At 44.0% G+C, this 24,012-nt stretch overlaps 1 protein-coding gene and 1 pseudogene across 1 annotated transcript; both read left to right on the top strand.

Annotated features, from left to right (window-relative positions):
• Positions 1–150: 150 nt before the first annotated feature.
• LOC120061559 (cytospin-A-like) lies at positions 151–23,268 on the top strand. The gene is made up of 16 exons (XM_039011503.1): positions 151–295; positions 6,641–6,806; positions 7,194–7,332; positions 7,449–9,091; positions 11,385–11,592; positions 12,103–12,176; positions 12,419–12,594; positions 12,800–12,984; positions 13,138–13,259; positions 14,264–14,354; positions 14,902–14,994; positions 15,231–15,381; positions 15,727–15,829; positions 19,335–19,451; positions 20,316–20,375; positions 21,092–23,268. Exons 2-16 carry the CDS (start codon positions 6,657–6,659, stop codon positions 21,179–21,181), a joined length of 3,402 nt encoding a protein of 1,133 aa, XP_038867431.1. The 5' UTR covers positions 151–295; positions 6,641–6,656; the 3' UTR covers positions 21,182–23,268.
• Positions 3,631–3,798, top strand: LOC120057245 (annotated as a pseudogene).
• Positions 23,269–24,012: the final 744 nt, after the last annotated feature.

Raw genomic sequence — 24,012 nt, 5'->3', positions numbered from 1 at the left:
CTATGAACGATGCTCTCCAGACCAGGGCAAGGCTCTGGGAAGGGGTTTTAATGTATGGGTAGGGACGTCCCAAGGATCCCGGATTGCACTGACCAAGCAAGAATCAGGCTGCTGTTAGCTGCTGCATTGACAACTGAAAAGCATCGTGTCAAATGGACCAATGCAGCTGCAATGGAAATATTGGGATAATCTCCAGTAGCTATCTGTCTCGGCTACAAAGCTGTCTTCAGATGTACTCGCACCCCGGAAGTCATCTTTAATCTTCAAGGATCAAATGGAAAAAGCCAAGGACAAGGTATGACTTTTAGCCAGCTAGATAGCTTATAAGCTAATGAAATCCTTGCAGCGTTCACGTCTCCTGGAACATTCAACTAGCTAGGTGGGTGTATTTTTGTCTAGCTAATTATTTGGTAGTATAGCTGAATAGTTTGACACAGCTAACGTTAGCTAACTTAAATGGTTAGCGACGATAGGTAGCTACGTTAGCTGACAACTCATGAGTGACTGTATTGGTTGATTTGCTTGCTAAAACGATGGCTAGCTAACGTGATTAGAAAATAGAACTAAAAGTAATGTATTCCTTGTCCTATAATGATAACAATGCTAGTTAGTCATATACAAGTACTGGGAAAACAAGCATTTGGCTAGGTAACAAAATGTTGGCAGCAAGCTATTAGATTGATAGCTGACAAGCAAGGCAAGTTGGGTGACATTCTGTCAACTGCTCTATTTCAAATGTCATCATTACATTAGTAACCAATTGTCATGTAATTAAATGTTTGATTCCTTGAACTTGAAGCATGTCCCTCATTACCGCATGTAATTTAGAGATTTCTTTAAAGGCCATACTTATTTTTGTTAAAACGCACACTGTTCTCATATACAGTAGAATAATTGTGAGTCTATCTTTTAACTGACATCTTTATTTGACTTTATGGAATAATACTTTTTGGGCAACCCGACCAAACTCGCATATCAATGTTATAAATCTGTAATTCTCATTGAAAGTAAGTTTTAAAAGCTGTTAAAGTTTCGTTTTTGCATATTTTATACTGAACAAAAATATAAACGCAACGATTTTACTGAGTTACAGTTTATATAAGGAAATCAGTCAATTGAAATACATTTAATTAGGCCCTAATCTATGGATTTCACATGACTGAGCAGGGGCGTGGCAATGGGTGGGTCTGGGAGGGCAGGGGCGTAGCCATGGGTGGGCCTGGGAGGGCATAGGCCAATCTGGGAGCCAGGTCCAACCAATCTGAAAGAGTTTCTCCCCACAAAAGGGCTTTATTACAGACAGAAATACTTAGTTTCATCAGCTGTCCGGGTGGCTGGTCTCAGACGATCCCGCAGTTGAAGAAGCCGGATGTGGAAGTCCTGGGCTGCCGTGGTTACACGTGGTCTGCGGATGTGAGGATGGTCGGGCGTACTGCCAAAGTCTCTAAAACAACCTTTTTCTTATGATAGAGAAATTAACATTAAATTCTCTGCCAACAGCTCTGGTGGACATTCCTGCAGTCAGCATGCCAATTGCACGCTCCCTCAACTTGAGACATTTGTGGCATTGTGTTGTGTGACAAAACTGCTCATTTTAGAGTGGCCTTTCATTGTCCCCAGCACAAGGTGCACCTGTGTAATGATCATGCTGTTTAATCAGCTTCTTGATATTCCACACCTGTCAGGTGGATGGATTATCTTGACAAAAGAGAAATGCACACTAATAGCGATGGAAACAAATTTGTGCACAACATTTGAGAGAAATAAGCTTTTTGTGCGTATGGAAAATATCTGGGATCTTTTATTTCAGCTCATGAAGCATGGGACCAGCACTTTACATGTTGCATTTTATATTTTTGTTCAGTATGGTTTTGGTTTTGTACACCAGCTGAAAATACAATATTTTTGTTTATGAAAATATATTTCACAGCGGTTTAGATGGTACAATGATTCTCTACACTAGCTTGTTTTGTCACAAACTGAAATTAAGTGAACTATTAGAATTTTATGCCACACCAACCAGGAAATGGTGGGTAAATTTCTGCATAGTGCATCATTAAGCTATATTTTTATGGTCTGCTCTTCAATGTCCTGTCCAAGGAATGTGACTTATGCAATAGGAATTAGGCCTAGCCTACTCCTCCTTGTCTCTGCAGCCTGCCTTTTGGAAAAATGTCCCAAAGTGAAAAATCTTCAGTTCTTGGAAATGTTCCTCTTGCAGTTTGAAAGGAAACCCCTGCCAAACAAAGCACATTCCTAAAGCTGGAGGTTACCTAAGCACTAGTGTCACGTTCCTGACCTGTTTTCTGTTGTTTTTGTATGTGTTTGACGGTCAGGGCGTGAGTTTGGGTGGGTAGTCTATGTTATGTGTTTCTATGTTGGTTAAAGGGTGACCTGATATGGCTCTCAATTAGAGGCAGGTGGTTTTCATTTCCTCTGATTGAGAGCCATATTAAGGTAGGTGTTTTCACATTGATTGTTGTGGGTGGTTGTCTCCTGTGTCAGTGTATGTTACGCCACGCGGGACTGTTTCGGGTTTGTTCGTTCGTTTTATGTAGTCAGTTTTCCTGTTCTTGCGTTCTTCGTGTTTCATGTAAGTTCGTCGTCCAGGTCTGTCTACGTCGTTTGTTGTTTTGTAATTATTCAAGTGTTCGTCGTGTTTTCTGTTTTGTTGATTAAAAATCATGTCTTATCACAACGCTGCATTTTGGTCTAATCCTTGCTACTCCTCTTCGGATGAGGAGAAGGAGGAAGCCCGTTACAACTAGCCCTTGGTCATGACTCTCAGTTCCATTATATTACACATTAGTCATTGGACGAAGGCTTCTGTAGGGTAAGTTTTGTTAAGAGCCGCAATGCTCGGTCTGAACATACACACCATCGCTCGCGGTACGGTTTTGGAACCTTATCTTTCATATCGGCGAGTAATAATAAATAAGTTTCATTGATACACGCCTTTTATAGGGTTAGTGTTCCCACATGGTCATATTTCCATGTTACAGCGCTTGTTTACGGAAAACAGATGGAAGACGGAGTGGACTATCTGTGCTAATTAGCTATCTATGTCTCCGAACACCTGTAAACGGAAGAAGGATGCCACAAAGTTGTCACTGAAAAATACTGTCGGCTGCAAATGTGTTAAAACAGTCTACAGTTGAGGTGTATTTTGGATTTGTGAAATTATTTTGATGTGATATGAAAATAGAGGGATATATGTTTCTAGAACTGGACCATAATTGAGAATCGATTTAGATGGAGTATTTGGCTGTTTTGGCTTCCAGAGCCAATTCCCCCTTTAAGCAGAATATGTTTGTGCATGTGTGATTGTATCCTCCTTTGTGAGTGGGCTCGTCCTTTTGTGAGTTGTTCACCAAAATCCCCTAAACTCCGATACAGACTGTCCAAGCCATGTTTTCTGTTGTATGCACTGCATAGCACAGTGTTTCCCAATCCAGCATAATAGGTACATGATAGGGTTAACTTAACTTGGCTAAGATCAAGTGTAGGGTTGCAAAATTTGGGAACTTTCAATAAATTCCCTGGTTTCCCAAAATCCTGTTTGGAGGATCCTGGAATCAGGAGGGAATAAGCAGAAAATGTGGAAAACCAGGGAATTTATTGAACGTTGCCAGAATTTTGCAACCCTAATCAAGTGTAGTATCTGTTAATATCAGTTTATTATCTAATACATCCCCCATCGGGGGATTAATTATTAAATAGATTTTTCAAATAGGGAGTGGGAAATGGGAGTTGCTCCACACATTTATTTATTTAACCTTTTATTTAACTGGGCAAGTCAGTTAAGAACAAATTCTTATTTACAATTACGGCCTAGGAACAGTCGGTTAACTGCCTTGTTCAGCATCTACCCGGTATTGGAGTACCCCCGGGAACGGTGCACCACTTTTCGGGGGGCCACCAGAGGGTTGCCAGTTCAAATCTCTGGTCTGAAGTGAGCTGGCAACCGGAGGGTTGCTGCCGGTATCAAATCCTAAATGCCATTGCCAGCTGTTGTGCCCTTGAGAAAGGCACTTAACCCCCCAAAACAACAGCTCAACAGGTGCCCAGTGTGGCAGCCCCCTCCTCCAACCTCTCCTATCCTGTATAGGTATGTGTGTCTTTTGGAGGGGTTGAGATAAAGTTGGAGTCACAATTCAATTGGACCTTGTGATCTTAATCTTAAAAGGAAAAATGTCTTGGTTGGATCTGTTAGGACTGGCTCTTCAGTTTTGAAAGATGTTTTAGACTGTGAGATCAGAGGTTAGTAGGTTACACTGTCTGCTCTGTCTCAAACACACTGATGCCTACTTGTCCTCGCACACACATTCATCCTTGTAGGATTTACTCAAAGGAGATGACACCACAGGAAGCTGATGTTATGGAAAGGGAAGTGACTCCCACAGTCAAAGCATGCTGAATAAGGAAGAGGGAGGGGGCAGTTAGGAGTATGTCAATTTATTTATGGACTGTTGCTCACTCCCCTCCCCCCCCCACACACACTTTTAATGGTATTGTTAAATAAGCAATAGGGAACACTGACTATGCACAGTTGTCCTTCTGGTCAGCCTTGGATTGAATCCAAGGGTCCCATGCATTCATTAGTCTGACATTGTTGTAGTCAAAGAGCATCACTAGCCCATTCATCAGGACCAGTGCTGGGGGGGTCGCAATATTAGGAAGGTGTTTCTAATGTTTGGTATACTCAGTGTATGTTGACTATAAGAAAGGCATTGAAGTATTAATTCACACCTGATGGTCTACAGAAGACATACCATCATGTTACTTTATGAAGGGTGAGCGTAGACTGAAGGTCAGTTTATTCCCCAGCCTCTGTCACCCAGTCCCATTCATTCATAGCTACAGAAAAGAGCAGCCCTCTAGGTCCAGTTTGGGTGATCTGGTGTGACCCACATCTGAGCTACAGACAACTGTAGCCTACCCAGTATGTGTGTTGAGAGCCCATGTCAGCAGCTGGCAACACGCATTGCACAATCCAAACAGAGGTCAGATGGGGGTGAGGACAGGCATACGCACACCTGACTGGAATGCATAGGCTTCAGTAGAACACTCATTGTTGCAAGATGTCCTATTTCTGTGTTTTTGTTTTGCATTATAGGGGCAACTGTAAAGGAATATTCCAATACTAATTTTTACTTTAATATTCCACTGCCAATAAGGGTGTATGTACTATGTTACTGTATTGTATTTCCCTTTAGTTATTTCAACATTCACGGTCTGGCCTGTCTCTTGCCCTCTGGCTGTTCAGGAATGTGTACACTAGATATATTTCAATGGGGGGTCTGAATAAACAAGCACCTCACCACCACAGGGTTGCAACACACACACACACTTGCGCACAGCTGAGAGACATTAGGCAGAGTTTAGGCCCACTCCTCATGAGCACAAGCCCTCTGCTGCTCTGCCATAAACGAGGTGAGGAAAGACAACGGGGAGCTGTTAGAAAAGCTCTGGAAAGATCTCATAACTCCAGCACAAGGACCAGATGGCGTGTTCCCTTTATTTGCAACTCTTTTTGATGGATTATGTCAGTTAGTCTAAAGAAGAAAGAGAATTGAAAGAGTTTTGGCTTAAAGTTGGAATTTCTTAATACGCCAAAGAAAAGAGTTTATGAAAAGTTCACTTTGTTACAGGCACAGATAATTGTCTTTTACCAGAAATGCTCCCTATATAATTTATATTTTAAAATGAAGCAAGTATAATATTTACTCTACCTTTTTGTCTTCTTAATTGATTAAACAATGAGAGACTTTCCAGGCAGGGAGTTGGTACTTCCATCTGCACCCATCTTGAGAGCAGGCACAAAGACACCCAGAAAGCCTGTTTTGGTTTAATGGTCACATTGGCTATGCAGTGAGGTATAGCCAGAAGTAGCAGGTTGGGTTCAATCGTAGGAATCTTAGGGGAGAGCATACAGAAGAAAGGTTATTACTGAGATCCACCGTCTCGTCTCCGGCAGTATAATTTAAACTATGTCCATATCTCTAAGACCTGTATTGCCTTGCCGAGCCCTTTGGAAAGCCATTACTCTGCTAATTGGTTCACCCATTTAGAAGATTTCGTTTATTTTTAGGCTATTCTCAGGGCCTCTTGCAATGTTACACAACCATTCCTTGAAGACAAAAAGTACAAAAAGTAAAATGTTCTTGTGCGCAAGAACATTTTACTTCTTGGTGTGATTTATTTATTTATTTTCCCCAGGATGAAAAAGACTGCCTCATTTGCCCTTTAACACTGTTTCATAAGCTCTGCTGTCATAGATAAAGCCCCAAATACTTTCCCTACCTTGGTCATCATAACAGCAAGGCCAGTTGTCCATGCACCTGGGTGAGATGTGAGCTAATACACATGGATTGTGTATTAAATCTTCATCTGTGACAGTAAGAACTTCTGACTGCAGAACAACCCCAGTTAGACCCAAACCAGCCAGTGACTGCCATCTAGTGGAGTTGACAGTCAGGAAATCTGAGACTGAGCAAGATGAATTCCAAAGGAGAATGCCTTGTTTTCCAGACTTGTGGAGATAAGGTGTTTTCCTTTTTATGGAAATTGTTTCAATGAAATGTAGTTGATTGTAATCTTTCCACTGATGTGTTATCCTTAACCCTTTTTGTGTGTCCAGACTGAGGTGTAAATGTATGGGCATCAGAGAGCCCAGTATGAAGAAGACAGGCAGGCCGGTGGGGACTAAGGCTCAGAGTGGAGAGAGGGGGAAGACTGAAGGCACTGCTACAGGAACCACCGGCAAGGCTGCAGCCAAGACCACCACGACAGCACCACTGTCAAAGGTACACTTCTATTATCCCACTACACTTTTTGTAACTAAGCCAGGTACACTTCTACCATATTATGTATTAGAAACTAGGTGGTTCGAGCTCTGAATCCTGATTTAGCCGTGGTATATCAGACCGTATAGCATGGGTATGACAAAAAATGTCTTGTTACTGCTCTAATTACGTTGCGTCGTGCATAAGAACAGCCCTTAGCCGTGTTTTTTTGGCCATATACCATACCCCCTCATGCCTTATTGCTTAAAAATACAATGGCCTACTTTGCCAACACCCATTTGTACATGTTTACCATGGTACCGAACATTGCTAAGTTATTCTTCTGGTGGCTGGCTGGATCAGTGGGAGTGGTATTAAAGTGATCTTTCTCATGTGATTGTTCTCCAGGTTAAAAGCAATGATGATCTGCTAGCATCAATGGCAGGGGGCACTCCAGCTACGAACCGCACTGTGACCAAGAATAAGAGGACTGCCTCCACGGGGACCAGCAATGGGAACCCAGACAGTAAACCAAAGACTAGCACAGGTATTATCTGTTTATATCTTTATATTAGCTGACTAACCTATAATGACCTAGTATATTTTCATCATATTTATTATTACTCTGCATTTCATGCTTGCTCTGTTCTCTCTCTTTACAAGGCTCCTCAGCCAAACGTGTGACGTCCTCGACCTCCAAGGAGCCCAACTCATCAAGGGATCGTCTGCGGACATCCAGAACATTGCCTAGTAAGAAGCAGTCATCAGGGGCAGGGCAGGGAGATGTGGCCCAGGGAAAGCGCTCTCGCAGCCAGCAGCTAGCAGAGTCAGAGGGCCGCATGAACAAGTCTAAATCAGACAGCCAGATCAGTGACAAGGTGGCCCTGGAGGCCAAGGTGGAGGACCTGCTGGGTTTGGCCAAGAGCAAAGACGTGGAGATCCTGCATCTGCGCAGCGAGCTGAGAGACATGAGGGCTCAGCTGGGCCTGGGATGGGAAGAGGTGCCCCCAGAGGAGGGAGAAGGCGGAAGGGGGGAGGAGAAGCCCCTAGAGAGGGAGGTGTCGGCCATCACAGCAGCGGACGTGGAGTCCACGCTGCTCCTCCTGCAGGAGCAGAACCATGCCATCCGTGAGGAACTGAACCTGTTGAAGAGTGAGAACCGCATGCTGAAGGACCGACTCAATGCGCTTGGCTTCTCCCTGGAGCAGAGGCTGGATGGCTCTGACAAGCTCTTTAACTACGCCTCCCTGAGCCCAGACCTGGCAGCCAGCAGTGGACACAGCGATGGCAGGTGCACTGGTACCCTCACTTCCTCTGTGGAGGGCTCTGCCCCGGGCTCCCTGGAGGACCTGCTGACGGCCCAACAGCACGGTGGTTCATTGGACAACTTGGACAGTGAGTCCAGCGAGGTCTACCAGGGTGTCACGTCCAGCGACGATGCCCTGGACGCCCCCTCCGGAGCCTCCTCCTCCTCCGAGTCTGAGAGCCTGCCCAGCCGAGAGCGCTCGCGCCGGGGCAGCAGCGGCAACGCCAGCGAGGTGTCTGTGGCCTGCCTGACAGAGCGAATACACCAAATGGAGGAGAACCAGCACAGCACGGCCGAGGAGCTGCAGGCCACACTACAGGAGCTGGCTGACCTGCAGCAGATCACCCAGGAGCTGAATGGAGAGAACGAGAGGCTAGGGGAGGAGAAGGTAATCCTCATGGACTCTCTGTGTCAGCAGAGCGACAAGCTGGAGCACTACGGCCGGCAGATTGAGTACTTCCGCTCTCTGCTGGACGATCACCACGTGTCCTACGTCCTGGAGGAGGACATCAAGAGCGGCCACTACATGGAGCTGGAGCAGCGCTACGTCGACCTGGCTGACAACGCCCGCTTCGAGAGGGAGCAGCTACTGGGGGTGCAGCAGCACCTCAGCAACACACTGAAGATGGCTGAGCAGGACAACGCCGAGGCCCAGGAGGTGATTGGCACTCTGAAGGAGAGAAACCACCACATGGAGCGCATCATGGAGTCAGAGAGGCAGGACCGGGGGGCCATGGTGGCAGCGCTGGAGGAGTACAAGGCAGCGGTGAGCAGTGACCAGGTAGAGCTGAGCCGCTGCAGGGCCCAGCTGGACCAGGAGAGGCAGAAGGTGGCTGAGCTCTACTCCATCCACAACTCTGGAGACAAGAGTGACATCTGCCAGCTGCTGGAGGGTGTTCGGCTGGACAAGGAGGAGGCAGAGGGCAGGGCTGCCAAACTGCAGGAGGATCTGGGCCACGCCTGCAGTGATGTCACCAGGCTGCAGGACACCCTCAATAAGGTGAGTCCACGCACACACTATCCTACAGAGGTAGTACACTTTCCTTCATTCCACCCTTTTGATGGTTGCTTCTGTCTCCTGTATCCAACTTTTGAAAAGTTCATAGAAGTCCACTTTCCTCTATACCACCTTAAAGTAACTGTCCAGTGTTTTTAATTAATTATGAGTGAAATCGTTTTCCTTCCAATTTTTTTTTATTAAGTATGTTAAAAAGCAGCTTTTCTGTGTTTGAATGGTGTGGGTCGTACCCAACAACAGAATGGTGTGGCCGTATACCGGTCATTAAGAATATTCATGACAAGTAAACAGCTGATTGGCCAGCTCAGCAAATGAGCCAACGTGACATTACATTATGAGGAAATAGAAAGCATTTTTTAGGTGGGGTTTAAGTGGTTTTTTTCTTTAATTTATGCTTATAGGACGAGTCAACAACATTATTTGGGTATGAGTTAACAGAATATGAACTTTTAAAAGTGAGATTTTCACTGGACAGTTACTTTAAAGCTTTCATAGAAATGCATCTGTCTGCTTTATGCACTCACTGGTCAGTTTATTAGGTACACCCATCTAGTACCGGGACAGACCCACCTTTTCATCCAGAACATCCTGAATTATTCGTGGCATGGTTTCTACAATTCGGAAACGATCCACAGGAATGTTGGTCTATGCTGATGTGATGGCATCACATAGTTGCTGCAGATCAGATGGCGGTAGACCACCGCCACCAGCCTATACCATTGACACCAGGCAGGATGGGTCTTTGGATTCATGCTATTTATGCCAAATCCTGACTCTGCCATCAGCATGACTCAACAGAAATAAATAATTCTAAATAACAAATTAGTAAATCACCCCATGTTCAAGAATGGCCTTTTTCTCGCTCATTTTACGTTATTTGAAAACGAAATCATCTCCAAAATATTGTTATTGTTTTAAACAAAGTGATTTATTATTCATTTAGAATTATATAAAAGCCCCTTGGATATTCACACATATATTATTAACCCTGTTATTAGCAGGACAATATATATTGGTCCTGAGTGGTGCACAATGGGATTGCCTTGCAGCTCTCCAGCTGTATCCACTGAAAGTGCGCATGGTTCAAGGCAGGGGGCACGGGATGGGCCGCAGAGCCACGCACAGAAGACCGACCTAGCCCATGGGGAGGGGGGGGTGGACCACCACCCCGCGCCGACTAGAGAAACATTCCCGCTGTTCTTAGTGCCAGTCTGCACGTTCAAACTAAAACAATGTAACTAATAATGGCATCTTTATGCTTTCGTTAATAAAATAATGATAAAAATACTCTTTCAAAATGCCGATGTTTATTTAGTTATGGATCCATAACGAATTACTATGGGAATATATATCAGTGAATTACAGAAATATCCTCTATGTAATTATTGGCGGAGAGTCACTTCATATTTTTCGATATACTGTAGGCAACATGAGTCTCACTAGTGTTAAGTAATGTGCTGTTAAGTGGTGTAGGTCTTATTTATTTAAAGAGCATATTGAAGTTAGAAGCAATAGCCTACAACTATTGTATCACTGTTTCAGCGCTGCTCTGAGACAAGCATGGGAGACTGGTCTTGATAAATCAATGAGATTTTTATTTTGACTGAATTACCGTTTGGGTATTGGTTAGACTACAATTATTCAATTAGGGTATAGAAATGTTATGCTCTTAGTGTAACCTTTATTTAATTAGGCAAGTCCGTTAAGAACAAATTCTTATTTACAAGGGCAGCCTACTCCTTCCTCCCCGTCGGGGAATTGAACCCCGGTCTCCCACGTGCCCGCATGACACAGGGATTCTTTAGCTAAATAGCCCAGTACTGTAGCCTACTTCCGACCGTCACGTTGTACAGCACCATTTTTTCCCGTTCCATCCTAATGGAAATTCAGAGGGTTTTTCTTGGAATAGAAACACAATTTTTATTAAATGAATTAAGCAACATTTCTTAATCAGTCCCATATACTATGTTCTTACAAAAAAAGGGTTTCAATTTTCTATTACAGCCACTATAGAAGGCTATCAAATGCTTCTCAAAGATGCCCTCTGGAGGTCAACCTAGCACTAACTAGCATTAATGGTACCAGTGGTTCACACTTAAATAACGCGCCATAGAATTCTGTGGCACCATACAAGCTGTGCTGCAGTACGCTTCAACTTTTAAAGGACGAACCACTGCATTCCCTCACCACTGGGGGAAAAAAAATGAGTATTCATTTGGGCCATTAGTTAATGAATGAGAGGATTGATTTATTCTGTCCTGGGTGGTGTGTGCAGCTGGATGGGGAGTACCAGGACTTCCAGGAGCAGGTGCAGAAGCAGATGGCTGAGCAGAAGCGTGGGCTGGAGAAACAGCGCAGTGAGCTGCTGGAGAAGGAGACTGAGATCGGGGACATGAAGGAGACCATATTTGAGCTGGAGGATGAGGTGGAGCAGCACCGAGCCATCAAACTCCACGACAACCTCATCATCACAGACCTGGAGAGTGAGTGGGCTAGGGCCAGGGGGGGAAACATGGCACAGCATCATAGAACCCTCGTCATCATATCACATAACACTGGAGCCCCACAATGCATTTTCCACTTTTGGCCACATGGTGGCTGTGTCAGGCTTCTTGCAGCCTGAGGAAAGTGTGAATGGTCCTCTGTTAGAATAAGAGATTTCTGTACTCACACCTTTGTTTATTTGTGTGGTTATAAGTCACTCAGACTAACAAAAGGCACACGTATGAACTGTTGTTACTTAACAAGTCAATAATGTTTTGCCTTTGAGTCTCCTTGATGTGTAGCTATATTGCCATCAATGGGGTTCAGTTTACTTCATAGACTGAATTACACAATAATTAACCCTAACTCCCAGTTTCATAAGTTGGTGCTACTAAGGCCTCTATTGGCGCTTGAATTTTTAAAAAGCAGATTCTCTTCCTGTGCTGCGTGTGAATATATCCTGTGGCCTGTTCACATGAACTCAGCCATGTATCTGCTTCCTCCCTCAGACTCTGTGCAAAAACTACAGGACCAGAAGCATGACATGGAGCGGGAGATTAAGATTCTCCACCGGAGGCTGAGGGTGAGTGGACAGGGCCATCTGAGGACAAGGGTTCACTGACACGGTCAAGCACAGCAGCACTATGGTTTGGGCCATGTTCATTACAACTGGAATTCACTGGAAAGCAATATAATAACGTTTGGTTCCAAAAAATAATCTTATTAGATGGGATTGATCATACAGCCTCAGCATTCAGAGGGCCGTATCTCATGATGCGCTTGTTTGTTTTGTTTCGCTGTGTGTGTGTGTGTGTGTGTGTTCAGGAAGAGTCGGCAGAGTGGCGTCAGTTCCAGGCTGATCTGCAGACGGCCGTGGTCATCGCTAATGACATCAAGTCGGAAGCACAGGAGGAGATTGGGGATATGCGTCACCGTCTCCGCGAGGCCCAGGAGAAGAACGAGAAGCTGGGCAAGGAGCTGGAGGAAGTCAAGAACCGCAAGTAAGAGACACTGAGGAACACGCTGTGCTTGATTCCAAGTGTCTCGTCAGCCGGCGCCAGCTGTATTGTGATCATTAAGGGAGATGTATGTGTGCAGATTTGGGTTTATCAAGCTGGATGTGCTGGTCTGTATTTTCATTCACATGAAATGGGTGGTGACACCTGATGTGCCTTGGTATGTGTGTGTTTTTGTTTATCTCCTCAGGCAGGATGAGGAGAGGGGAAGGGTGTATAACTACATGAATGCAGTGGAGAGGGATCTGGCTGCACTGAGGCAGGGTATGGGTCTGAGCCGTCGCTCCTCTACCTCCTCAGAGCCCTCTCCCACCGTCAAAACCCTCATCAAGAGCTTCGACAATGCCTCCTCACAAGGTACCCCAACCTGCGAGTGTAAGATATGGACCCCTTTTCTGACTTCTAATTTGACCTGTACATTCCTAGTAATGAGCCTACCAGCATCACTGCTCCTTATACAGTGGAGTTCTATTACTGTGGGATTTCTACCTGATGTGACTGATTTGTGTCTTCTTCTGTTCACAACAGGCCTAGTCCCCCCGACCGCTGCCCCTGCTGCTCCCACAGCACCTGCTGCCACATTACCACGCACTCCCCTGAGTCCCAGCCCCATGAAGACCCCTCCTGCAGCCGCCATCACACCCATACAGGTATATCACCTGGAACATTTCCCCCACTGACCCATTTCAGTGTGTTTATTTGCATGGCGAGCTCTAAATGTAGGCATCTGGTCAAACACACACACAGAATCCCTGGCTTACACTAGACCAGTCATTCACACAGAACTACTTATCAAGGTCTAGATCAAATGGAGTGTATTTAGAACCCACCAGACCAGTTTAGGATGGGGAGCGGTGCAGTAGTTAAAGAGTTAATCTGACCACCAGATCAAGAGTCGTTCTATATTCACAGTGTTTATAGACCTCTAATACTCTAGAGGTGGCATTTCCTCTTTTGGCACTTTGTCACAACTGGGCTTGCCTCGTACACAGAACGTGAGATGGAACAGACATTGAGTTTTTGATTGAGAGTATTGTCCCATCGCTCTAATTCCATTACCTCACTTTCCCTTCACTTATATTTTGGTAATTTTGTGGATTCTCTTATCCAGTGTGACTTACTATCAGTGCATCCACATCATCCATAGATTCTTTCTTAATGCATTCAATTGCCCCATTTTTTTTCTCATGTTTTAAACTCTCACACATTTTTGAGAACATAATGAGCTTCATGGCTCAAGGACTACCACCTTTGTCATGAACTTTGCGGTGCTATACAGTAGACGGACACATTCAGTCAGGCCATGTAATACTGTGGACAGAGGGGGGAAATCTGAGCCTTGGATATTTTACATGCATTATTCTAGTAGAGAATCCGGTATTCTCATATAAAAGGATCAGAGTTCAGGGGGAGATGGAGAGATGGGTTTTTCTGTTTCCTCATACAACTTTCATAAGTTAGTCTTGTTGTTTCATCTTTTTTTTCTTTTTTTTCTCCTCTGCAGTCACAAGATTATTGCTAGTGCTGCTGTCAAAATGACCTCTCCTCGAGCTGGGCCTTTTTCCAGAAATGGCAAACAGTAGGCTACTTCTGTTGGGAGGATGAAGACATTTTGTATGTGAGTTTTAATCAAATGACTGTTGGTCTATTTCAGAGACACTCCATAACTGGGTCCATCTCAGCAGCCAAACCCCTCTCCTCTCTGAATGACAAAAGGCCCAGCTACACAGACATCAGCATGCCAGGTGAGTCGGTAGCACAAACAAAGCTCCATGTCTGGATCTCATTCGGTCTCTCTTGAACAAAATGAGAGAGGCGTTTAATCCGTCACAGGAAAATAATACAATTTCATCTTGGACATTTGACCTCAGTGAGTCCTCATATTATGTGGCTATATTTCAGCGATTGTGGTGGTGCCTTGCCTCAAGCAGGGGGGTTGGTGTAATTAGCCCCTGAGGAGGTGAGCGTGCAGTCAGCAGAGCTTCATGTTGACTTTCATTTGGTGAGGGAGGTGTAACAAATCACCATGGGTGGGTAAACATGAAGCCCTGCTAACTCCATGTTCAAAGGCCTATACATGTGAACGTACTATAGTGGTCATAGCCTACAATGTTTAGTTTAATATCCCGGCTGTTTTCTTGCATGGAAAATTAACTTCCTTCCATGGTACTTGACAGTTCCAGGCCTGGAATGTTGCTTTTGACCACACATCCTTCTTGCTTGAAAGTCATATTTGTTTCTTGACTGGTTGTGGGGTTGTTAATACTGCCTCTGTCCTTCCCTCCACAACAGAGCATCATCTTAGGGGCTCCTCTGCCAGCCGCCCTGCCTCTGCTCTCCAGAGGGTCTCAAACATGGACTCATCTAAGGCCATGGCCATATCAGGTATCACAAGTCATGGAAATAGGAATCGACCTTGAAATAAATCCGCAATTCTTCTAAATGGTTGCCAGTAAAATTAAGTGCATTTTGAGAAAGAAATCAATGACATTTGACAAAATATTTTATCGGCATGCTTCCCCCTACCATGCACACACAGCACAGATCAGACTTTTGAGGTGTCACTTGCTGTGAAGACGTGTCAGCCACACTGTATCGTTGTCTGTTTGTGTGGTGGCCAGTGTCCCGCAGGAGCAGTGAGGAGATGAAGAGGGACATCTCTGCCCCTGAGGGTGGCACCTCGTCCTCTCTGATGGCCATGGGCTCTGCTTCCTCCCTGTCCTCCTCCTCCCCCACCGCCTCTGTCACCCCCACTGCACGCAGCCGCCTCCGGTAACAGCCTTATCAGCTCCATACCTTTCATACGATACATATGAGTCCACTAAGTCCTTTGTATGGTTAACATTATATTTTTACCAGTTTTGTTTTCGAGACCACTTAAAGCAAGACTGATTCAATCGAGTCAAACCCAAGACCAGGAGGGGTTCGAGAGCAAGTCAAGACCGGGAGGGAGGCGAGGGGTTCGAGAGCGAGAGCGAGTCTCGAGTACTACAACGCTGATTTTGACTAATGCATTTAGGCTTCAATGGACTGTGTGGACTAGCCAGGTACATGGAATCTGGATATGTGTATTAATTCAAATGATTCTCTGCCCTTTCCTATGTGATGTGTGTTCAGAGAGGAGCGGAAGGACCCACTCTCAGCGCTGGCCCGGGAGTATGGGGGTTCCAAGAGGAACGCACTGCTCAAGTGGTGCCAGAAGAAGACTGAGGGGTACCAGGTATATGTTGTTCAGTCAGAACAGACGGGTTGGGATGAGAATGATATCTCGGGTCATTTCACCTCTCATGTCACTGACTCGCCTGTTGATGATAATTTATTTAGTTAAATATCTCAACAGTGAGACTGATCCAATGGATGGTTTTTTAGAAGTTAAAATATCTGGTGTGAGGTTCATTAATGACAGTCTAATTCAATAGCGTTGTCAGAATGTTCTTTATTCCTCCAGAGGTCTAGTTGATTGAGTTTTAAAAGCCACCTATATCGGTGCATCCTTTATGCTCTCCTTTTCAAGTCCTAAACCATTCTAGATGTCATGAGGACTTGTGTCAGTTTTATTGTGTTGTCCTTATGGTTCCTCTCCTACTCTAAAGCATGGGATTTGACCAACAGTGCCTGGGCACGGCTTCAAACGTCATCCAGAGAGGGAATAAACATTTAGCTACTATAAATCAACTAGATTGATTTCTTGAATTTGCTATCTAGGGCATGTTTTTAAGACTCACTCTATCATATTGAAACAGCTTTGTTTTCAATGGTCTTGTTGGTTCTGGTGCAGAGAGTGAATGGTCGTCATGGTTCCCCCTTTACAGAGGTCCTCTTCAGGAAGTGTGCCAAATTACACACGTCCTTTCAACTGCCTGACAGAAAAGCTGTGGTTTGCCTGGCTGGGAGGAGAGCATTGGGATGTAATGCATTGCGCTAGTGGGATGGAAAATAACCATCTTTGTTTTTTGGGGGGGATTATTTTGTTGTTGCTGTAGCTGAGGAAACAATCCTGTCAGGATTATAATGTGCTAACAGAAATCTAGTTTCTATCGCACTCTTTCTCTCTACCACACTTGCTGTCTCGACCAACTAAGTGCTAGGCTATGAAAAGCCAAATTACATTTACTACTGAGGTGCTGACCTGTTGCACCCTCTATAACCACTGATTATTATTTTACACTGCTAGTCATTTTTATCTGCTGGTCATCTATGAACGTTTGAACATCTTGAAGAACTATCTGGCCTTAATGGTCATGTACTCTTTTAATCTCCAGCCGGCAAAGCCAGAAGAGGACTGGCCACCCCTCTGAGCCTGGTTCCTCTCTAGGTTCCTGCCTTTCTAGGGAGTTTTTCCTAGCCCCTGTGCTTCTACATCTGCATTGCTTGCTCTTTGTGGTTTTAGGCTGGGAATCTGTATAAGCACTTTGTGACAACTGCTGATGTAAAAAGGCTTTAAAATATATTTGATTGATAGTTGCATCTGGTCAGATTAATTTGAGCATACACATCATACTCAATCAACATACACTAAGTATACAAAACATTTCAAAACACCAGCTCTTTCATGACATAGACTGACCAGGTGAAAGCTATGATCCCTTATATATGTCACTTGTTAAATCCACTTCAATCAGTGTATGAAGGGTAGGAGATGGGTTAAAGAAGGACTTTTAAGCCTTGAGACATGGATTGTGTACAGTATGTGTGCCATTCAGAAGGTGAATGGGCAAGACAAAAGATTTACGGTGCATTCGGAAGGTAATGAGACCCCTTGACTTTTTCCACATTTTGTTATGTTACAGCCTTATTTTAAAGTTGATAGATTTAAAAAAAATCTACACACAATATCCAATAATGACAAAGCAAAAACAGGTTTTTAGACATTTTTGAACATTTCAAAAACAGAAATACCTAATTAACATAAGTATTCAGACCCTTTGCTATGAGACTTGAAATTGAGCTCAGGTGCATCCTGTTTCCATTGATCATCCTTGTGATGTTTCTACAACTTGATTGGAGTCCACCTGTGGTAAATTAAATTGATTGGACATGATTTGGAAAGGCACACACCTGTCTATATAAGGTCCCACAGTTGACAGTGCATGTCAGCAAAAACCAATGAAGAAGACAGCTTGTCTGTCAATGTTGGTTATTGAATTATTTCATCTGAGCTCCTAGAGTGTGCAGCTCTCCTTTATCTTTTTCAAGTGTTCTACTCCACTAGCCAGCACCTCGCCTAAACAGGTGTGCGTTTATTTCGCTTCCAGAGCAAAAACCAAGCTATGAGGTCAAAGGAATTGTCTGTAGAGCTCAGAGACAGGATTGTGTTAAGGCACAGATCTGGGGAAGGGTACCAAAACATTTCTGCAGCATTGAAGGTCTCCAAGAACACAGTGGCCTCCATCATTCTTAAATGGAAAAAGTTTGGAGCCACCAAGACTCTTCCTAGAGCTAGCCACCTGGCCAAACTGAGAAATCGGTGGAGAAGGGCCTTGGTCAGGGAGGTGACCAAGAACCTGATGGTCACTCTGACAGAGCTCCAGAGTTCCTCTGTGGAGTTGGGAGAACCTTCCAGAAGGACAACCATCTCTGTAGCACTCCACCAGACAGAAACCAGTCCTCAGTAAAAGCCACATGACAGCCCGCTTGGAGTTTGCCTAAAGGAAACTGACCATGAGAAACACGATTCTCTGGTCTGATGAAACCAAGACTGAACTCTTTGGCCTGAATGCCAAGCATCACGTCTGGAGGAAACCTGGCACCACTACCGTGAAGCAAGGAGGTTGCAGCATCATGCTGTGGGGATGTTTTTCAGCGGCAGGGACTGGGAGACTAGTCAGGATCGAGGGAAAGATGAACGAAGCAAACTACAGAGATCCTTGATGAAAACCTGTTCCAGAGCGCTCAGGACCTCCGACTGGGGCGAAGGTTCACCTTCCAACAGGACAACGACCCTAAGCACACAGCTATGACAATGCAGGAGTAGCTTCCGGACAAGTCTCAATGTCCTTGAGGGACCTGAAAATAGCTGTGCAGTGACGCTCACCATCCAACCTGACAGAGCTTGAGAGGATCTGCAGGGAAGAATGGGAGAAACACCCCAAATACCGGTGTGTCAAGCTTGTAACGTCATACCCAAGAAGACTCAAGGCTGTAATTGCTGTCAAAGGTGCTTCAACAAAGTTCTGAGTACAGGATCTGAATACTTATGTAAATGTGATGTGTCAAGAACTGCAACGCTGCTGGGTTTTTCACACTCAAAAGTTTCCTGTGTGTATCAAGAATGGTCCACCACCCAAAGGACATCCAGCCAACTTGACACAACTGTGGGAAGCATTGGAGTCAACATGGGCCAGCATCCCTGTGGAATGCTTTCGACACCTTGTAGAGTGCATGACCTGATGTATTGAGACTGTTCTGAGGGCAAAAAGAGGTGCAACTCAATATTTGCAATGTGTTCTTAATATTTTGTACACTCAGTGTATATGACCTTATCCTTCAGAGAAACAAGGTCATTCTCATAAAACAGCTTGTTCATGGGGAACACAAGCCTGTTTATTTTAGACATTATAGCTACTAGTAGGATGAAACCACATGGTGCTTTTAGGACCAATGTCTGGGACCTGACCCAGTTATATATTGTATTATCAATACCAAACTCCTCCTGCATCCCACATGTCTTTACACTGTACATTTGCACTACAATGAAATTAACCCTTTCCCCCTCTTTCTGGCAGAACATCGACATAACAAACTTCAGCAGCAGCTGGAACGACGGCCTTGCGTTCTGTGCTATGCTCCACACCTACCTGCCTGCTCACATCCCCTACCAGGAGCTCACGAGCCAGGACAAGGCAAGCCTACCTCCTACTATGGTGGTGATGATGATGAGTAACAATGTGTCAGAACTATATCCAGATTTCCATCCAACCATTACATGTGGAAGAATTACCTGACTAAAATAAGTCACAACAGGGCTTATGGAAACAGGAAATGTTGGTGCAAATTCATAAATGTCGACAGACAATTTGTTTCGTTCGACCTGGTGGGATCTTTTTGTGACTAAAATGAATTATTCAAGAAATGCAGTGGAAATGCCTTGATGTGCAAATATTGATTATAATAACCATCATATCGAAGTAAACTCTGAGTCACAAGATAATATGGGCCTACCACCACGACTCGGAAAAGCATCAAAAGTTTATTTGTGGTTGAGTGTACGGTAATCATGCGAATTTACAATAGGCTAAATATCAAAGGTAGGCTATTATGTGAATGCTGATGACATCGGTGCTTGGCTGCCAATTATTAAATACAATTCTTACTCTTTTCAAATCATATAACCCCCTGTCCACTTTCAGCCAAGTCTAGAGAGCGTGTGCTAAAACCAGCTTGTGCAAGTTTGCTATTTATCGCAACAATTTTTGACAAAATCATCGTTAGAGTTGACGTTGCGATGGAAGCCCATTTAACTTTGTTTTTTTATTCGGTACATGGGAACATAACCACTACGTCAGCATGCATATACTTTTTTATCTGCAACAAGTCAGTTTGATGGAAACTCTGGTGGGAAAATGTGCATATTGTTTTTATGTAGATTTTTGAATATTTACATAAATCTGTCACCAATTGGATGAAAACCTAGCTATTGTTTACAGTTGTCTCATTAATCTGTCATCAGGGATCATTATAGTGCGTTTTTGTCTCCCTATCTTTAGAGGCGAAATTTCACACTAGCCTTCCAGGCTGCAGAGAGTGTGGGGATCAAGTCCACTCTGGTAAGTGAAAGATTAACTGAACTGAATATATTCACAGGATTATATTCAAAACTATATCTGACATGCTTTTTAAAAAATCCTATTTTTGAAAAGAGAATCTTTCAGGCTCATTTCACCTTTAAAATCACCACAATGTCACTGGCACAGTTATGAATTGTGGCCTGCTATTCTATTGCATGTTGAGGATGGTATGTTTTCTGAGGCGTTGAGATTGTGGACTGTACTCACTGGCTCTTATAGGCAGACTCCTGTAGAGAGGATATTTGAGATGAAACTGCCTTCATTGAGCAGGCTTGCAGGTGCAGTTTCATAGCATCACCTGGACAGCTATTTTAGCCCTTTTCACAAAATAAGTCCTCACATGAATGTATATCACTATCCATAGCTAGGTATAAAGCAGGCCATGTGTGAATTGTCCTGACATTTGTTTTATGGTTTCACTTTTCACCAGAAATAGAAAATGCAAGCTCTTGTTTTCAGAATTTATGCCACAAAAGCACATTTCTGACCTCCACAGTTATTTCTTGTCAGATTGTGGAACTCTGACCTAGACAACAACAGCATGTTATTTCAAGTTTATTTTTTTTACAAACATTACCTTGAGAGATATATATATAATACAAAGATGAACAAATGGCAAGGACTTTTTCCAAGGCATTATGTGTCTTAACGACAAAGCTTCTGTCACCCCCGTGGTCTTATTTTCTGTGCTGCAGGACCTCAATGAGATGGCCAGTACTGAGAGACCAGACTGGCAGAGTGTGATGACCTACGTCACGGCCATCTACAAGTACTTTGAGACCTGATGTGATCTCACCACCCAACACTGCAAGCACAACCTGCAGCCCTGCTCGAAAGCTCCTCTGACCTCACTGCACCTCCAACACTTCAACTCGACATTCAACTCCGGTGTTATAGCTCACTTCACTGAACCACCCTTCATCCCAGCCGTGGCACATGCCGGCCACTCTGTCTCTGGTCTAGAGGCCTGCTAGTTTTGAATCGCCATAAGAAACATACAAATAAGCTCACTGCAAGCTATTCATAATATTGCTATTGTGAACAGTCTTGCCCTTTTCACTGACACCTTAAGTGTGATGGACACACAGCTTAAGGGCACTTCAAGCACCTATTCAGGGCCTGCTCTGTTGGGGATTCTATTTTTACTCTGATCCATTACTGCATAACCCGGTTGAGATGACCCTTAATCCAAATGATCTGGTTAAACCAGTTGGAGAACAGGCTACAGACTATCCCAGCCTTTGTGCCTTGCACCCAGCCTTTACTCTTCTAACCAAGGGGTTATCCAAAATGTTTTAGCCAAACCATACCCATTGTGTGTAGTATGTTCATGGCACTTATTTTCTATGGAAATAAGAGAGACAAATGGAACACTTTGTCAGGCGCAGGTTCATCTTTTATCATGGATTAAGTGCCTGTTTAAATCACATCACTGACTTCCTAAGAGAGAAGGTTGTAGCAAAAATGTCTCAATGAAACTGTTTCAATGCTCCATGCTTTCAAAGCATCTTTGGAGAAATTGAAGTGAAGCTTTTTAGAAACACTAGTTATTCAGCAGTTATATGAAAAACACTAGCTACATCATAAGGGATAAAGCTGTCAGGTGCTCTCACGATCACCTGTTAGATTCAAGCTACAATGTTGATGTGCTTTTGGTCTGTTTTTAGGAGCGTGAACATTGCTACAGTAGCATTTTGTATTGGTAACAGAGACCAATGAACTATACGGGACCAACACAATGCCTCTCCGTGACAGCTTTCTCACATAGAACTGTCTTAATCCTGAACCAAAAAAGGAATGTGTTTTTTCTCTGTGTGAAGTCCAGGGCTAGACTTGCCAAAAGCCCTGCTTCTTGGTGATTTGATTGGACTGTTTGGCCAGGATGTTGAGTCTCAAGGTTGAACATTCTTCATAGTCACTTTTGTTGTGGTCATCAGTCAAGATTGGGAATGTTTTTCAACTGCAAAATGCATCGGTTTTGCTGCTGCAACCAACTGTATTAACATATTGTTAGTGTTGACACATTACTTCCACCAACGGCAGACTGATTTGCATTCCATACATTGAACTCCCAGGATTGTTCACAGTCCAGTGCTCTTGACCTATACGATTGATGTGTTATTAGATACTCTGAGCTCAACTCACAAAGGCTTTAACTGATCTTGTGTGTGTAAACAAACTTTTTTTAAGTTGATATATTCCATCTTGCCAGTAACATTTACCTAGCCTACAAAGAAATTTGCACAGAAAATTATAACTACAAGAAATGCTTAAGTAACACCTATGTAAATTATATATCTGAGCTATCTTCACCCAATTTACTTCATTGATATAAAGCCTTACTAACACTAACATTAATGTGGAACTCAATTGTATGTAGTTTACATAGTCGGCAAGAAAGATATTGGAATGAAGAATGACTCATGTTATTGTGCCTCTGCTTATTACAGTTTCTGTGGGTTTATTAGTGTGGTTTAATCCACCATCCAGTATAGCGAGGCAAGTATTATAAATGTTAAAGTATACTATAGATATACAAAAGTATGTGGATACCCCTTCAAATGAGTGGATTCGGCTATTTCGGCCACACCCGTTGCTGGCAGGTGTGTAGAATCGAGCACACAGCCATGCAATCTCCATAGACAAACATTGGCAGGAGAATGGCCTTGCTAAAGAGCTCAGGGACTTTCAACCTGGCACCGTCATAGGATGCCACCTTTCCAACAAGTCAGTTTGTCAAATTTCTGCCCTGCTATAACTGTACCGGTCAACTTTAAATTTTGTTATTGTGAAGTGGAAATGTCTATGAGCAACAACAGCTCAGCCGCAAAGTGGTAGGCCACACATGCTCACAGAACGGGACCGCCAAGTGCTGAAGCTTCGTATCACGTAACAATCGTCTGTCCTCGGTTGCAACACTCACTACTGACTTCCAAACTGCATCTGGAAGCAACATCAGCACAATAACTGTTCATCGGGAGCTTCATGAAATTGATTTCCAAAGCCGAGCAGCCACACACAAGCCTAAGATCACCATGCGCAATGTCAAGCGTTGGCTGGAGTCGTGTAAAGCTTGTCGCCATTGGACTCTGGAGCAGTGGAAACGCGTTCTCTGGAGTGATGAATCACACTTCACCATCTGGCAGTGCGACAGACGAATGTGGGGTTGGCGGCTGCCAGGATAACGCTACCTGCCCGAATGCATAGTGCCAACTGTAAATTTGGTGGAGGAGGAATAAAGATCTGGGTCTGTTTTTCATCGTTCAGGCTACTTCCAGTGAAGGGAAATCTTAACACTACAGCATACTGACATTTTAGACAATTCTGTGCTTCCAACTTTGTGGCAAAAGTTTGGGGAAGGCCGTTTCCTGTTTCGGCATGATGATGCCCCTGTGCACAAAGCGAGGTCCATATAGAAATGGTTTGCACAGAGCCCTGACCTCAACTTCATTAAACACCTTTGGGATGAATTGGAATGCCGACTGCGAGCCAGACCCAATCGCCCAACATCAGTGCCCGACCTCACTAATGCTCTTGTGGCTGAATGGAAGCAAGTTCCTGCAGCAATGTTCCAACATCTAGTGGAAAGCCTTCCCGGAAGAGTGGAGGCTGTTAT

The sequence above is a fragment of the Salvelinus namaycush genome, chromosome 1 (assembly GCF_016432855.1).
Source record: "Salvelinus namaycush isolate Seneca chromosome 1, SaNama_1.0, whole genome shotgun sequence".
Taxonomy (NCBI): domain Eukaryota; kingdom Metazoa; phylum Chordata; class Actinopteri; order Salmoniformes; family Salmonidae; genus Salvelinus; species Salvelinus namaycush.
Note: the sequence above shows the minus strand (reverse complement) of the source record. Positions and strands in the feature narration are given on the sequence as shown.

What these genes read in the sequence shown, in the direction of transcription:
- LOC120061559 (XM_039011503.1), top strand. Translation starts at nt 6,657, where the DNA reads ATGGGCATCAGAGAGCCCAGTATGAAGAAGACAGGCAGGCCGGTGGGG. An exon ending in CCGCCATCACACCCATACAG is followed by an intron (nt 13,260 to 14,263) that starts GTATATCACCTG and finishes GGTCTATTTCAG; the next exon opens with AGACACTCCATAACTGGGTC. An exon ending in TGGGGATCAAGTCCACTCTG is followed by an intron (nt 20,376 to 21,091) that starts GTAAGTGAAAGA and finishes TCTGTGCTGCAG; the next exon opens with GACCTCAATGAGATGGCCAG.